Source organism: Cygnus atratus, chromosome 4 (assembly GCF_013377495.2).
Source record: "Cygnus atratus isolate AKBS03 ecotype Queensland, Australia chromosome 4, CAtr_DNAZoo_HiC_assembly, whole genome shotgun sequence".
Taxonomy (NCBI): Eukaryota; Metazoa; Chordata; class Aves; order Anseriformes; family Anatidae; genus Cygnus; species Cygnus atratus.
Genome location: NC_066365.1, coordinates 5,513,437 through 5,527,823, shown reverse-complemented (window position 1 = coordinate 5,527,823; position 14,387 = coordinate 5,513,437). Strand labels below are relative to the sequence as shown.

At 38.1% G+C, this 14,387-nt stretch overlaps 1 protein-coding gene across 20 annotated transcripts in view; it reads right to left on the bottom strand.

The window, feature by feature from the left end:
• Positions 1–395: 395 nt before the first annotated feature.
• Positions 396–14,387, bottom strand: part of TBCK (TBC1 domain containing kinase) — a 107,958-nt gene continuing 93,966 nt past the window's right edge. For 7 of the 20 annotated variants that reach the window (XM_035540983.2, XM_050710285.1, XM_035540956.2 and 4 more), the window contains 2 exons: positions 14,105–14,264; positions 546–1,394 (listed from right to left, as the gene is read on the bottom strand). In XM_035540983.2, coding sequence (XP_035396876.1) covers positions 1,284–1,394; positions 14,105–14,264 — 271 coding nt within the window. In that variant the 3' untranslated portion in view covers positions 546–1,283. Of the gene's footprint in view, positions 1,395–1,786; positions 1,920–8,203; positions 8,283–14,104; positions 14,265–14,387 lie in introns of those variants that run through there. The other 13 variants (XM_050710277.1, XM_050710275.1, XM_050710280.1 and 10 more) reach the window with 7 other exon arrangements.

The following is a 14,387-nucleotide window of genomic DNA, read 5'->3' as shown; positions in this document are numbered from 1 at the left end:
TGGAGTAACAGAGCTGACATGCTAGGAAAGTTTATCTAGGATTTTGAGGGGGAGAAATACAGTGGTGTTTTTTTGTTTGTTTTAAAACATCTGAAAATTTGTCTGAATCACATTTATTCTTAGCTTACTGGCAACAGAGATGTTAATTCCTGTCCCTACTGGTGCTTTCAATACTTTTAGCTTCTTATTGCAAAGTAATTTCCACATCCTCTAGTGGACTGTTGCCTTATGCCCTTTGCAGAACCCTGCTTTCACTCATCTACAGCACTTGGATCCATTTTACTTTGGAAACAGGATTGCTGTCTTCATCTGTCAGTTTTAAAATTACAGGCCTCCAAAAAGTCTGCACCACTAGCTGAAAGAATTGCAAATAAACCAAACAGAACTTCACACCTCCAATTAGAGAGTGCATTCATAAAACAGTAATTTCTCTAGACTACTTTTATATGAAAATTACAACTACATTGTTTCTTTTTAAGGCATGAGCTAATAACATGGATAAACACCAGCATTTGTGGAATAAAGGATCTATTGTCATAAGATAGCATTGGAAAAAAAATGTTTGGAGTACACATAATTTTTTCAGAAACAGTTGCATTTGCCATGTTTCAGGAAATTGAATGTTAAATTCTCCACATAGGAGTATGCCTTCTCCACTTCTGCAGCATATGATACACTTTGGACTGACTTAGCAGCAGCTCTTACAGTGATCTCCAATCTAGGACATACCTTTATTTCCAATCCAGATGAAAAATGCTTTCTCAAAACAACAACAACAAAAAAGTAGGTCACAAGATACAGCAATTATTCTTCAAAATAAAAGAGAACACATTTTTTCCTTCTTTGATACACAGGACACAACTTCAGCTCATTACTTTCAATATTCACAGTAAAATACTTTTGAAGAATAATCTATTTAAGTGCAGCTTCAAGCCATCACTTGCGAGCTTACTTCATTCTGCAGAAAAATTTCTAAGAAACCAAATGCCAGCTGAGTTTCTCTTTCTGTGTGCAGATGAGCTCAGCCAGTTGCGTAATACATCATTGCTGAAAGAAGTTCTGTAGAAAACCTTAAGATTCACATTTTCCATCTGTGCCAGCTGAAGCTCTTTATCAAAGAATAAGTGTAAAACACCTCTGCTCTTGATCTGCAGGCTAAGACAACTTATCATCCAGAGAGGTTGTATAGTGAAAATAACATAATGCCCTTTGAGTTCAGGATATGCATGCTGAACTGTAAGACTTGCCTATTCAGACAGATCGTCCCAAACATTTACAGTCACTTATATTTGTGGAGAAGGAACAGTGAGGAGACCAGTTGGCTTGATCTTGTTGATTCCTCCATCTAGAATGCAGACTCGTGGGTATTTATTCTTCACTAGATGAGCTGCAAACTGAAGCAGATATATCATTAACATGCTGTGTATCATAGACCATAAGCCAAAATGAAATGCTTTATGTTACAAAAACCGAGTTAAACAAAAGAAAGCTTATAAGATTCTAGAGGTTCTTTTTTGCACCAACCAGTCCCAAATAGGAATCCAGGCCTGTCTGTTGCAACAGCTGGAAATAATTTGGTGGTTGTGAAAATGTCATACCTGAACCTTACTCATTTTTGCTCAGGCAGGATTTTACTTCATTGTTACAGAATTGTTTAATCTTGGAATAATCTCTGGCACGCCTCTCAAAGTGTGAAATATCAGGTCTTTTCCTCTGGGACAATCTAACTCCTGGATATTCCCAAATGTACAAGCACCACCGTTTGATGGTATAGTCATTTGTTTACCTGTCAAAGTTGTCCAGGATGACTTGATTTCACAGATGTCAGACACTGACGCTCTTTCCCTAGAGAAGTTACATGGGGTGAGCAATCCCCCACCTTCCGCAGTCCTTGAAACCCTCTCCCCAGTTAATTCATTCTATAAACCGAACACGGCAGTTGTCAGTTTCCATGTAGCATCTTGATGAAAAATTGCTACACCGCTGAAAGAACATTATTTCATTCATCACATGTCAAACTTGCCTTCTAAATACTGATTGCAGTACATTAAAAAGCAAGTCACTAAGAATGGATTAATTGGAGAGAATCCACAGCAATTTTGCCTTATTTCCAATAGCTGCGAGAAAGACTGGCCTGCCATTCCAGTCTTGCAAATTGTTGCTTTATACCAGGTTGACAAATTAGTACCACTTGTAAAAACAGTAAGTGCTTCTAAATGGGCCATGTAAAACAGTCATACTTCCCTTTTTGACTCTTTAAAATGATTCACGATACTATTGCAGAACCCAGTGCAAGCATGATGTTCAAAATAACTACCTCTCCAGAAACAACATTACCAACTAAAGAACAGCAGTAGGCACCCTGTCCAAACTTGGTACAAGGGATTTCCTCTTACATTCACTCTAATTAGCTGTGATAGCGTAACAGATACTAAGGCAGAACAAGATGTACTACGTGACTACCCGATTGAGTACAACAACTGAAATAATCTTGTTAAAAGGTAAGAGTTCACAGTAGCAAAGTTTTAACCTCCTTCCATAGCGAGAAATTTTGCTTCACATTGAAGGTATTTAATATAGAGAATTAATTTCTGTACATCTACATGTCAAAACAGCTACAAGATTCCTTTCTTTATGTTTCAGGACAGATTTAACCAGGCAGTGAGCAACCTGTATATGATCTGTGACCACTGAGGGCTCATTGTGGCAGAGTAAGAGCTCAAGGCAGAATAAGAGGCTGAAGTGGATCAGTCAGGACATTTCGGCTGTCATGTCTGTTTGAAGTACTTGCCTAAGGAAGACCAAAAGTAGGTTTCACCATCTCTTCCCTTACTAGTTTGGGTCAGTCAACTCAGGATTCAAAGGATCAAATGGGGGGGAAAAAAACACAACACAAAATCCCCACCACACCATCAAACAATCAAAACAGCTAACATTAAAGTTAATCCATATACAGATGCAATTTTGCATGAGAAAAGTAAATGCCATGCTTTCACAGAGGCTCTCTGATGCAGAAGCAGTATAATTTGCACAGACATTGCACTAGGAAAGTCCAATTACCTCTCACTATAATCACAGTCCATAAATGTGGTGTACAGTAAAAGAGGCAAATATATTTCCCTTTGTCAAGAACAGTGCTCAGCTGTGCATGCCATGAGCTCCAAAAATAGTATATACAGTGAAATACTCATACTGCACATCTCTGCTTCATACATTCATATCTGTCACTTCGCAGTGCTCTCCACCTGTGACTAATGGATAATGCTCTGCCTTGGACTCCATCCAATGCTGCTCACAATTGGCAGAAATGAAAAATGACAACAAGCGTTCAGACTGACAGAAAGCAGTATGTTATTGGCAGAGTACAACGTCCCTTGTGTCAGTAGAGAGATTCCATTTCTGAAAATAAACTGTAAACTTTCCTCCAAATTGTTCCAGGCTCTAGCCATGTTATAATTACCATTCCATGTAATCTGAAAATATGCAAATAATTATTTTATATTTAGGGTTTAAGGCCTAAAGACACACTAAGGCCTGTGTCCCACCATATTTTAGAACTGCTTTAGTAACCAAGGTATGGCTAGAAATAACTTCTGTTTACTGCACATGACGAGATTTCTTTACAGTCTTATGGTGAAGAGTCTGTCACTTTCTCAAACAGGCTCCACGAAGCAAGCACTGCAGAATCTGTGGCTGTTAGCAAATGGCATGTAGAAAGCACAAGAGACATGATAAGAGGATACACCACAAGATGAACTGGCTTTTTTTTTCCCCTTAAGTTGTCACAGAACTGTCTGCAGTTGTCCACACAGTTTCTGTGAGAAATACAGCAAATACAGCTCAAAATATTGTATCTGAACATCCAGAAGGGGAAAATTCAGCGAGCAGGAAATGTATTAGTATTACAGTACTGTTGGTACCTCACTACTGTGAGAATTAGCTGCAAGTCAAAGGCGCAGTGGCTTATAAATTGCTATAAGCTGAGAGCTGCCATCGAACTCCAAATATCAGCCTCCATGAACTCTGCAAATACATCTGCCTTTGAAAATGCACTGTGGCTCCGCAATGCAAAGAAGAGAAGAGTCAGGATTTAACTCACAGGTTAATAGGATTTGATCCAATTAAAGACATTCACACTTCAACTTCCATGTTCCTACACTGTGTTACACAAAATAGAAATAACTTTCGGTAAACAGTAGATTTAGAAGAAGCAATCTAACTAGTATAATAGCCTTCCTCCCTAATTAAAGCTTTGACTTTTTATAGTTCTGTTCTAGTATATGTTTGTGCCTTCTCCCAGAGGGAGGAGTCCGTCTGTCGCAGACAAGAAGAGGAGCTTGTTCACCATGTTTCCGAAATGTTCCAGTACCACCTGCTATCTTTCCCTGCCAAAATATCCTGTTGAATTCTGAAAATACTGTAGCTAGTATTTTCAGAACCGAAGCCAGTATTTTCAGGACACACGAAAGTGTTATGTCTGGCACGTGCACTGATGTAGAGGTATGAGAGGAAGGACTATCTGAAATAGCTACACAGACTTCCTCCCTTCACGTTCTTCATTTATGCTGAAATATCAGTAACCTACATCCAAGAAATTAAGAGAGAGAGAAGGAAAAAAAATGGTATTTCCCCAAAGAGTTGAAAGAATCAAGAAAGCCCAAGGTGCTCTTCTGAATTTATACCACAGACTATTTCTGAAGCAGAAACTGTCACCTTGGACTTAACGCCTGGGCTCTATTTCCTTTAGGAATGCTATCTTAAAGCATCAAACCAGAAACTAAAGAATGGGCACCTGAATATACAGTTTTATTCCACTAACTAACTTGATTTACAGAGGTGCTATTATGACAGAAGATAACATGAGGAGATGAGGAACTGAGTTACATCAACTTTAGCAACCTGTAAACCACCTACATTTTAAAGAGAGATTTATTGAAATACATAAATGTAGTTCACAGCTAGATTTCTATTATACAGGCTGATTTTAAAAAGAAACGAACCTCAGTCACTTAGAAGGTGATTATGCTTTCTCAGCTGTACAAAGTGCTTACACTGACATCACTTCTGAGATCTGTTTCTCTATACCACCAATGGATCACAGTCCTCTGTAGCGCTTCTGTTTCCATTTAGACAACAACACTACGAAGTACTGGACCCTTTTCTTGGGGAAACGGTGTTACTGCTTATCTGCGGGAGAGGATTAGAAAGATGCCAGAAGACTTTAAGCTTTTTCCTTTCTGTCCTGGGTGGCCTTTCCTCAAAACGCAGTTTCCAAGAAAGTTAGGTTACTGTGTTTTTACTGGCTGCATCTAGAATTTAAATTGAACTTCCTTTTGCTGTTTTCACAGAAAATATTATATATGGAAGGATGAATATGTAAGCGATGTGTTTAACAACTCCTATGCCACGGCTTTGATGAAGATTTTGGAAACACCATTCCCCTATTCCATAATACATCAATCACCTCCACATAAAACATCCTGGTGAGTACAACTGAGACAGAAAATTACAATTTACATATGAAAGCAGTAAGCTAAGACTTTTTCACTCACAAAGTCAGGCTTTCAAAAACACAGATAGATCAAAGCAAATTTGTATCAAAACCTGGGTAAATATTAAACATTTTACCCTGTATGGGTGTTGCTCTTGATACAAACAGCATGACAGGACCGCTCCGTTAAGTACCATTAAATATCAAGAACCTTAATAATCTGCACGGTTTAAAATGGGAAACTGATATTCACCAAAGGAGCATTTATCAAAATGTTTCTACTACTCTGTTCCAAGCAGTAAAATCACAGCTTTCAAGTGTGCTGGGCGTATTACACTAGGCACATCACACTTTCAGACCGTCTGCAGCAAAGAGCCTTAATAACACCACACAGCTCGAGCAGCATTGTTCCCAGCTCCCTTCAGGCTAGCCACAGGGGTTGTTACGTACACATTATTCACTTTCACAGACATTCCTGTGACAGGTAGTAATTAAAGGGCAAGCTGGGAGGGAAGGAGGAGTAACTTACTGTACCAGGCTATCATAAAGGACTGCTGTGACCAATGTTATCGGGGTATAAATGTAACATCGTACACCAAAGGAGTCAGAAGAAAGGGAGGTACATGAGAAGCTGGAAGAGACATTAACCAAATTCTGTAGTATTGCCATCCACTATCATAAGATTGTTTTTTTTTTCATTTGTAATCACATATTGGACAAACCCGTCAGAGAGTGCAGTCTGCTTTGCTGTATGATTTCAGTAAAGAGTTAGCCAATCTGAAAGCACATCATGGTCATCAGAGCTTTTTATAATTATTATTTATTTAAACCAACCCTTTCCACGTGTCAGAAAGCAGACCCAGCACAAGATTAATTTTAGTCAGGTTCTTCTTCTATTAAAAGGTTTCAGATAAGTGAAAAGGCACTTTAACACCAAGGTGAGAGAGAGTCACCTGAAGACTCCCAAACCAACAAAACAGTGCCTGGCTAACAGTTATGGTATGAAGTACAAAACACAAGGAGCACAACTTTACGCAGACACATACTATGATTAAAAAAAAATGAAAAAAAGAAAAAAGAGAACTTACTCTAACAAGATCAAGAAAAAAATCTTCCCACAGAGACCTGGCCAAAAAGGAACACTTTCCGTTCCATCAGTACAAAAATACAGCAGAAACTTAAAGCACTTACATGCAAAGATTTGAAAATAAGCCTAGACAAACAGATATTTAATAGCTGGTTTTGGGATAAATTTTACTGAGAAAGTAACAGCAAAGACTCACATTTCTCCAAGTAGAAACTTTTTAACACCTGCATTTTTAATCTTCCATTTAGAAATGTAATATTACACACAAACACACAAAAAAGCTGAAAGTGAGAACCTGAAAATAAAAACTCATCTGTAGAGTTTTAGCTGCTGTTAACAGCTTATACTGACCAAAATATAAGCAATGCACCCAATACAGCTGAATAGACAGTAGAATTAAACTGCAAAAAGCATACTGATCCTATTTTTTGAGCAGACAATAGAAAAGCTGTTAGTGAAGAGACGCATAACACGTGGCCTGAACATAAAAAAGAAAGCATGAGTCTATCTCTTTCCCCCTTATATGTCCAAAGAAATTCTGTTCACTTCAATTTATTCTTCACTTTATTTTTAGGATGGCTTTTTTGTAAAATTGTCTAAAGTCTATCCTAGATGTGGAGAAATGTTCAAAGAAATGCTTGGAAGTACAAAACCTTTCTTTGCACTTTGCTTAATTTTTAGTAACACTACCCAAATTGAAGTCTTGCGTTTTTTAACCAGAGAGACAGCTGATTAGGCAGCCTACAGCAAATCCATATAAAAACCACCAACTCTTAGACATTACTGATGGCATACCTACACTGCCAGTTTTGGCCTGTTTCCTCTTAAACTCCAAGATGTAAGTCCTTGACCCTCCCTCCAAATGCGCATGTCCTTCCTGTAGCAGGCAGCCAGTTCTCTTCAAAAGCTGGTTCAGAAAAAGTTTAGAGAAGAACAAAACACCTGTCCCAGACAAGCAGTATAGATACTGGAAGTGCCCAATTCACCAATACAACTGTAGCTAGCAATATTCTCATTCAAGTCTCCTGGAGCTGTAACACACCCTTGGTTCATTTCCGTCTCTATTTCAGTTATCACTATTTCTGATTCTCTGAACCAAAATACCAGAAAATATAAAACAGACTACAGAACAGCTGCACAAAGTGCTTAATCTATGTTATTATGCGGTAGCCCTAAATACTACAGATATGACCTAATTCACACAAGCTCACGCAAGGACTAGGGTGCTCTTTCAGAGGCGCAACCCACAAAGACAGTATGCTCACAGCCAAGACTGACATGCATGGAAGAAACTTTGGAGCCTGGCAGCCCCACTCCAGCATTTAGGTTTACCATCTCCCACCTTTCCAACCCTTACAGAGCTTCTAAACGGTTGAGAAGAGTTGAGATCCTGCTTGCCAGCATCTCCCAGAAGTCAGACATGTTCTGATAGGAAAAGCTGATGACCCCACAACCACTCATCTCAGAACCATCCAAACCTCTGGGTAGTAAGGCAGACAGGTGAGCCGAACAACATCTACATCAACAAACCACCTAAAATTTCCCATAACTGTAACCATTGGTCTCAATACGGATTAAAGAACAGAACCTACTGGGAGTTTAGAAAGAGTCTTTCCATGGCACCTACTTCAGAACTGGGAAAGGTACATTCAAATTCTGCTCCTGAGCCTCCATCTTTCATTTTCCCCTCTTCCTCTTTCACACCTAATGAGAAAAGGGGAATATTTAGGTCACCTCTGCTGTACTTCAGGCACGCCGTGCAAACTAACCAAAGCCACTGATAGGGGCAGAATTACAACAGCATAGCACAACTGCTGGCTTGCAGCCCAAGTGCTTTTCTTGGGCTGTGTGAAGAGCAATGTTCTGGCAACAGCAGCTGGGCTAACTTTCTGCTGATTAAGGAAAAAACAAACATGTATACATGTTACAAAAACAAAACCAGACTAAACAAAATAGACTTTATGGAATAAAATAATGAAGATACCTAATGTTTTAGGTAGAGACACAACCAGCAGGATTGCTGCTGATTAATGAAGCCTATCTCTTCTTTAAAGGTGGCAAAAAGACACCTGATGATGCCACTAGACTCTGAATCTAAACCCAGAGTGCAGCGTGTTGCCTTAACACCTCAACCAGATGAAAGAGCCATTCTGGGAATCATAAGGAGCCCTTCCTTCTTTGCAAAGAGAAAATACCTTCAGTTTTCATCCCATTTGCTCAATTGCTTTTCTGCTAAGCAACATTTACAAGGAAATGCAGAATACATTAGATAGACAGTGAAAATATCGCAAGAATTTAATTGTCTAATTTATATTTATTTTCACTCCAAAATTTTCAGTGGGCCCTTCTAAGTAATTGTATTTGTCTTCAGAAGCATGAACGCATCTGCCCTTTAGTATTCTATGTGACACCTAGTTTTCAGACAACCCTATGAAATCTCATGGGTTTCCATTTGTTTTTTAAGACAGGTTTATAAGAAGAAACAAGCTTGAATGTGCAGGGACTTGCTTCTCTGGAAAAGCTTCTTTAAAAGGTCTTAACAAAAAAAAAAAAACACAACAAAACAAAACACAAAAGTTAACAAAAAAAGCCAACAACAAAAAACCACAACAGCAGTAACTAGACACTTTTACCTATGCATCTCAGACTTCATATAATAAGAAACGAGAAACACATCTCTGCAGTGTGCCGACACAATCAGGAACAAGAACACAAACACAAGGAACTACTTTACATCAATATGGGTCCGAACATGTATTCTACTGCATTCAGCTTTTTAACATTGAAAAAAAATGTATGAGTGGATGGAGAAGACATTTTAGTTTTACATTCTCCAGACTTTTTTTTTTAAAAAAACACTTTCAGTTCATATTCACTGTTAAATTATATATGCAGAAAAAAAATTGTTTTGGTATCAGTCTCCCAAGTACCATAAAATAAATGTTTTCTATTATCTTTTTTTCTTTACCCAACATTTTTAAGCAAGAGAAAAGATTTTATGTTAATAGATCAGCATCTACATTTAGAGAAAAATGTTACTGCCACATAGAAAGAGCTGCTGTTATTTTTTTTCAGGCTAGGACTGTGTTATACAAAAAGAATCTTGAACTTGACCCTCTCCCTCTTGCCTTGAAAAAGGTCAGTAAGATCTCATGGAAATCCTGCACCACTTGCCTTTGCTTTGGAGATAGTTCATATATTTTAACTATTAGCTACTCCGTGACACGAGACAGACAACTTTGCTCCATTTACTTGTAGAAATTGTCTAGACAATGTATTTATAGCAACATAACTTACCCAGATTTTAAACAAAAGTAACAATCACAAGTTAAAACATTCCCATTTAGAATTTATTACCTTACTATACAGATTTCTTTAAGCTTCAGCATACTGCTTGCCTGCATTTTTTTTTGTTGGCAATAAATAAATGAGTTTCTAGTTTTTACACATATTAGAGTCCTATAAACTTTATTCTATTAAAGCATTTCAATTAAAAAAAAAGAACAACAAATTTATCTTAACTGTAGCACACAAGAAACAACAAGTCAGGGTCAAAACTGAGCTGCTGCAGCATGACTTAATATCAGATAAGTTATTTCTCCCATCCTAGTTTCAGTTTTCATCACAATAATACAGTCTAAAAGTTGCAAACGGAAGCAGAAAATACCACCTCAAAGTTGGCTAAGGAATGGGAAATGAAGAAGTAATGTCACCCTTCCCCAAAACCCAAACTAATGCCTTTCCTACATGTCTGTAACTAAGATCTACCTTTTCACACACTGTATCTCAGATTTCAAAAATGACAAAAGTCGGGAGAGACAGATTAATAAGCACCAAAATGTTATTTGCTGTGCATGAAAAAAAAAAAAATGCTCCTCTTGAGCACTTGACCATTATACTGCCAACTGTAGCGATTCTTTGTCTGGATTGGAATTTTCAAGGTACTCATATCAGTGGATGTGGGAAAGGGGAATTTAATTCACTTAAGAGATGCTGCTGCTTAATGTATTTAAGTTAACAATCAAAATAGAATCTGGCTGGTTAATTCGAGCATAACACCCTTTATACGGTCTTGAGAGACGAACAAGTTTCTGCTCTGCTAACAAGTGCCTGGAATCCCCTAGGAGAAGAAAGGCCAGCACAACGGGAGAACCAGCCTGAAGGAAGAGACGTGCTGCAGAGCAAAAACGCCAGCCAAGCACCCCTGCACGATGCCCAGTGCAAGTGCCTCTCTGCAATACCATTATGCTGCTAACGGTGCATTCATAAGGTTCTCACACACCAGACAACCTATTCATTTAGCTTCCAAGGCAAGCAAATAAAGTTGCTTAACAAGTAGAATTACCCTGTTTTAATTCTGTCCGAAGGAAGTGTTCTGCTAAAGCCAGTCTGGGGCATGCTGGCTTCTTTGTCTCCTTCTGGAGCAGGGCCACTGTGAAGTTTTCTCTTTTCCCCTCTTGCCTACCAAGTTCTAGACAGCTTTTTCTTTCCAATTTAAAAACTTTATCATCTGGCACCAAATCAAATACACAAAACAGAAAAGAAGTGTGAAAATGGAAAAAAGGAGTTTTCTACAAGTCTGTTCAATACACTCAACATTGCCTTTTTTCTTTTATTACTTCAATGGTGCCAAGCAGGTTACCAATATGAAATGTAATTGAAAGATTCAACCTCCTAATTACAAATAGCCTTATAAATCAACAACATTTTTTGGACACTTTTGACACCCACACAGCCCTGCATAAATTTCAGTAACACATTTGGAGGAGCCAATCTCAGTATTTTTAGTAGAGTAAATATCGGTCAACACTTCTGAAAAATTCTCCTTTATGGTGAAGGAAAAAATTTGTGGCTAATTCATTTTCGACTGAAAATACATAATTCTGTTCAGAAAAGATATATTTTATGCTGAACATCTTTTAGTGTTACTTTGGATAATATTGTTTTTGTTTCCACACATTCATACTATTAGATTACTTTGCAAAAATTCAAGACAACAATAGTTATTATTTTTGCCTAGTCTCAAGCTAGGTATTTTTGGATTGGTTACACTCATGAATAGCAGCAGACAGTTCCATGCAACCTGTGCAGAGTAAAACTGAAACTGGCCCAAAAAAAAAACAAACTACAAAAGTAAGGAGCTCTAAGTTCTAGCAACACAGTTCAATTGAGGTTGTTTTATATATATATATACACACACACACATAACTGTAAATATATATATATATTTACAGTTGCATGCAAATGTGGTAACGATTGTCTCAGTTGTGGCAAGACTGTTCAATGATAAGGCAGATTCCTCTTACATGGCTGAAGTGCTTGGACTCACTAAGAACACAAAGTTTTGCAGAAGCGCATAGCAAAGGAAATGTTCGATTTTCCATTTAATGAAACATTTAAAAGTTGAGACAAATTCAAGATTGCATTAGAAGTGTCACTATGTTATACAAGAAAAAAATCTGCTCTTCTTAGCTACAGTGTAACCCACAACCCATACTGTTAAGCCTCTGTCCTTCCTTTCCTGCAGATACTTGTTTCGGATTGTTTCTTCATTCTGTTCAAGACATAACACTTACAGTGTTCCTCTGTTTCAGATTCAACTTTTCTGACTGGTCCTGCAAAAAAACTCCCAGAAAATGACTTGCTAGTATGTGGGTTATCTTTCATAAAGACAGTCATTACTGAAAATGAAAGCATTTTGTTTTTTCTGTTCCCATTCCTCTGGAGGTTAGTGAACAGTAAGACTCTTAGTGAGATAAATTAGGATGTTCGGTGATTTAAAATGTAATTATTGAAAGCTGCTGCATAGCCCACCATCAAAGGTGTCAAGTGTCCATTAAATCATCTCCATTTGGCACTTAGCATTTTATGCATTTTGTATTTATTCCGCTGAGGGGCAATTTATGCATTCAGCATTTAGTGAGCCATTGTGATTATTCAAATTGATTGATTTCACGTTGAAATATTTATCATGGACTTACCCAGGTCTAATACAGAAACCTAGATACTCATGGACTGAAACTATTTGATGTGCTGTACAGTCTGTCTTATACCACCTCTGCTACTGTTTAAAAAATATGATACATATTGACTTGCGGAAAACGGACTCCACAATCAGTAAGATTGTAAAGTAGGTATGTTTATTCAGCGCTGGGCAGCACGGGGGGTAGTCCCGCGTGCCTGACGTGGCAACTTGCCTTGGTTATATGCAGTAAAGAGTTACATATGCATGAAGTTTCAAAATACGCCTATACATATTCATAACCTGTCCCTGTTTCGTATTAAAATTAGTTTCAAGGAGTCATTTCCATAAACTCCTCCCATCTGCGCTTGCGCAGTGTATTCTGGTGGTGGTCACTGGGGTCGTGGGGATGAAGATTGATGACTCTTCCTCGTCACCGCTAGTTGACCTCTTGTCTTTGCACAGACTCAGTTGCTCCTTGGCTCTTGTCCATCTGCAGGACCAGTTTCTACCAGTCTCTTAAGATAGGCTCACTCTCTTATTAGGAGACTGACCTTGGTAAGGGGCCCAAGGCTTCTTGCTTTAGTTAATTTGCACAATGCACCATAGTTAGCAAAGACACTAAGTAGCATCCTACTTCAATGCCGTCAGTGCTCCATCTCTACTTGATAAGATTCTCCTAACTCCCTCTCTCAATATCACTAGTTCATTTTCTAAATGATGAAACATAGGTTAATGAAAGAAATTTCTCGTGCTACTTACAACTCCCTATATGCATAAAAAACACAACAAAACTTTTGTTATGCAGATGAGTTCTTGCCTTCTGAGTAAATAAGCTTAAGAGACTGTGGTGAGCTAAAGGTATACTGAACCTAAAAGCACGCCTTTGCAGAAAAATATGTTCACTTCACCAGAGACAAAGAATAGCAACAGAAATAATTCTATTTATCATTCTGCTGGTTCACAACACCATTAAAAATGTATAGAAATGAGCAGGCAAATCCCAATATCCTCCACCATCTAGTCAAAGTATCGTATGGAAGATAGCTGTATGAACCATTCTTCTCTTAATTGAGCAGAATTACCTAAGCTAAATGATTCTATAAAATTAATCAATATGCTATTTCTTACTTGGAGAATATGAACTGTATCTTATTTCCTTTGGAGTTCACATGCAACATGCATGTTGCTCCCTACTTACCTTGTATATGCTTAATAACACTGCAAAAAGTAAATGTTAAACCCAAGTCACTTTTGAAAAACAGATCTTACTGATGCACGTTAGAAGTGATGTCACTTTCATAACATTCCAACATAAAGATTTTAAAGGTGAAAAAATGCTAAATAATTCACTTCAAAATGTTAACTTTCTCAGATGTTGACCACTGTAAATATTTCTGTCTAGAAGCAGAACCTATCACCCCCCCCCCGCCCCAAATCCTGTGGTGATATCCAGTTACTAATGCCTAAATTATCCAGACTATAGTATTTATGATTACTGTACGCATTAATTCCTGTGATGTATTTCTACATATAAACATATATATTATAGCAACAGACTTACAGCAGCTGTGTTCTTCACTGCATTTCCTACGATCACCACAACTCTTCCTTTAAAGCTCTGGAGTGTGGCAGTTGCTGGGCACTGGATGAGATCTCCTTCCGCAGTAAATGCTGATGCAAATGGGACATTGATGCTGCCAGAAATGTGGCCACGGTTAAAGCTTAGGAAGAACAGTTAAGGACATCTGAGAGGCAGAGAAATGTGTGGCACGCGCACAGCTGTAGGATGAACCTGCTCTTCATCCTGGCTGATGTGATACAACAATGCTGATCTTTTGTCTTGG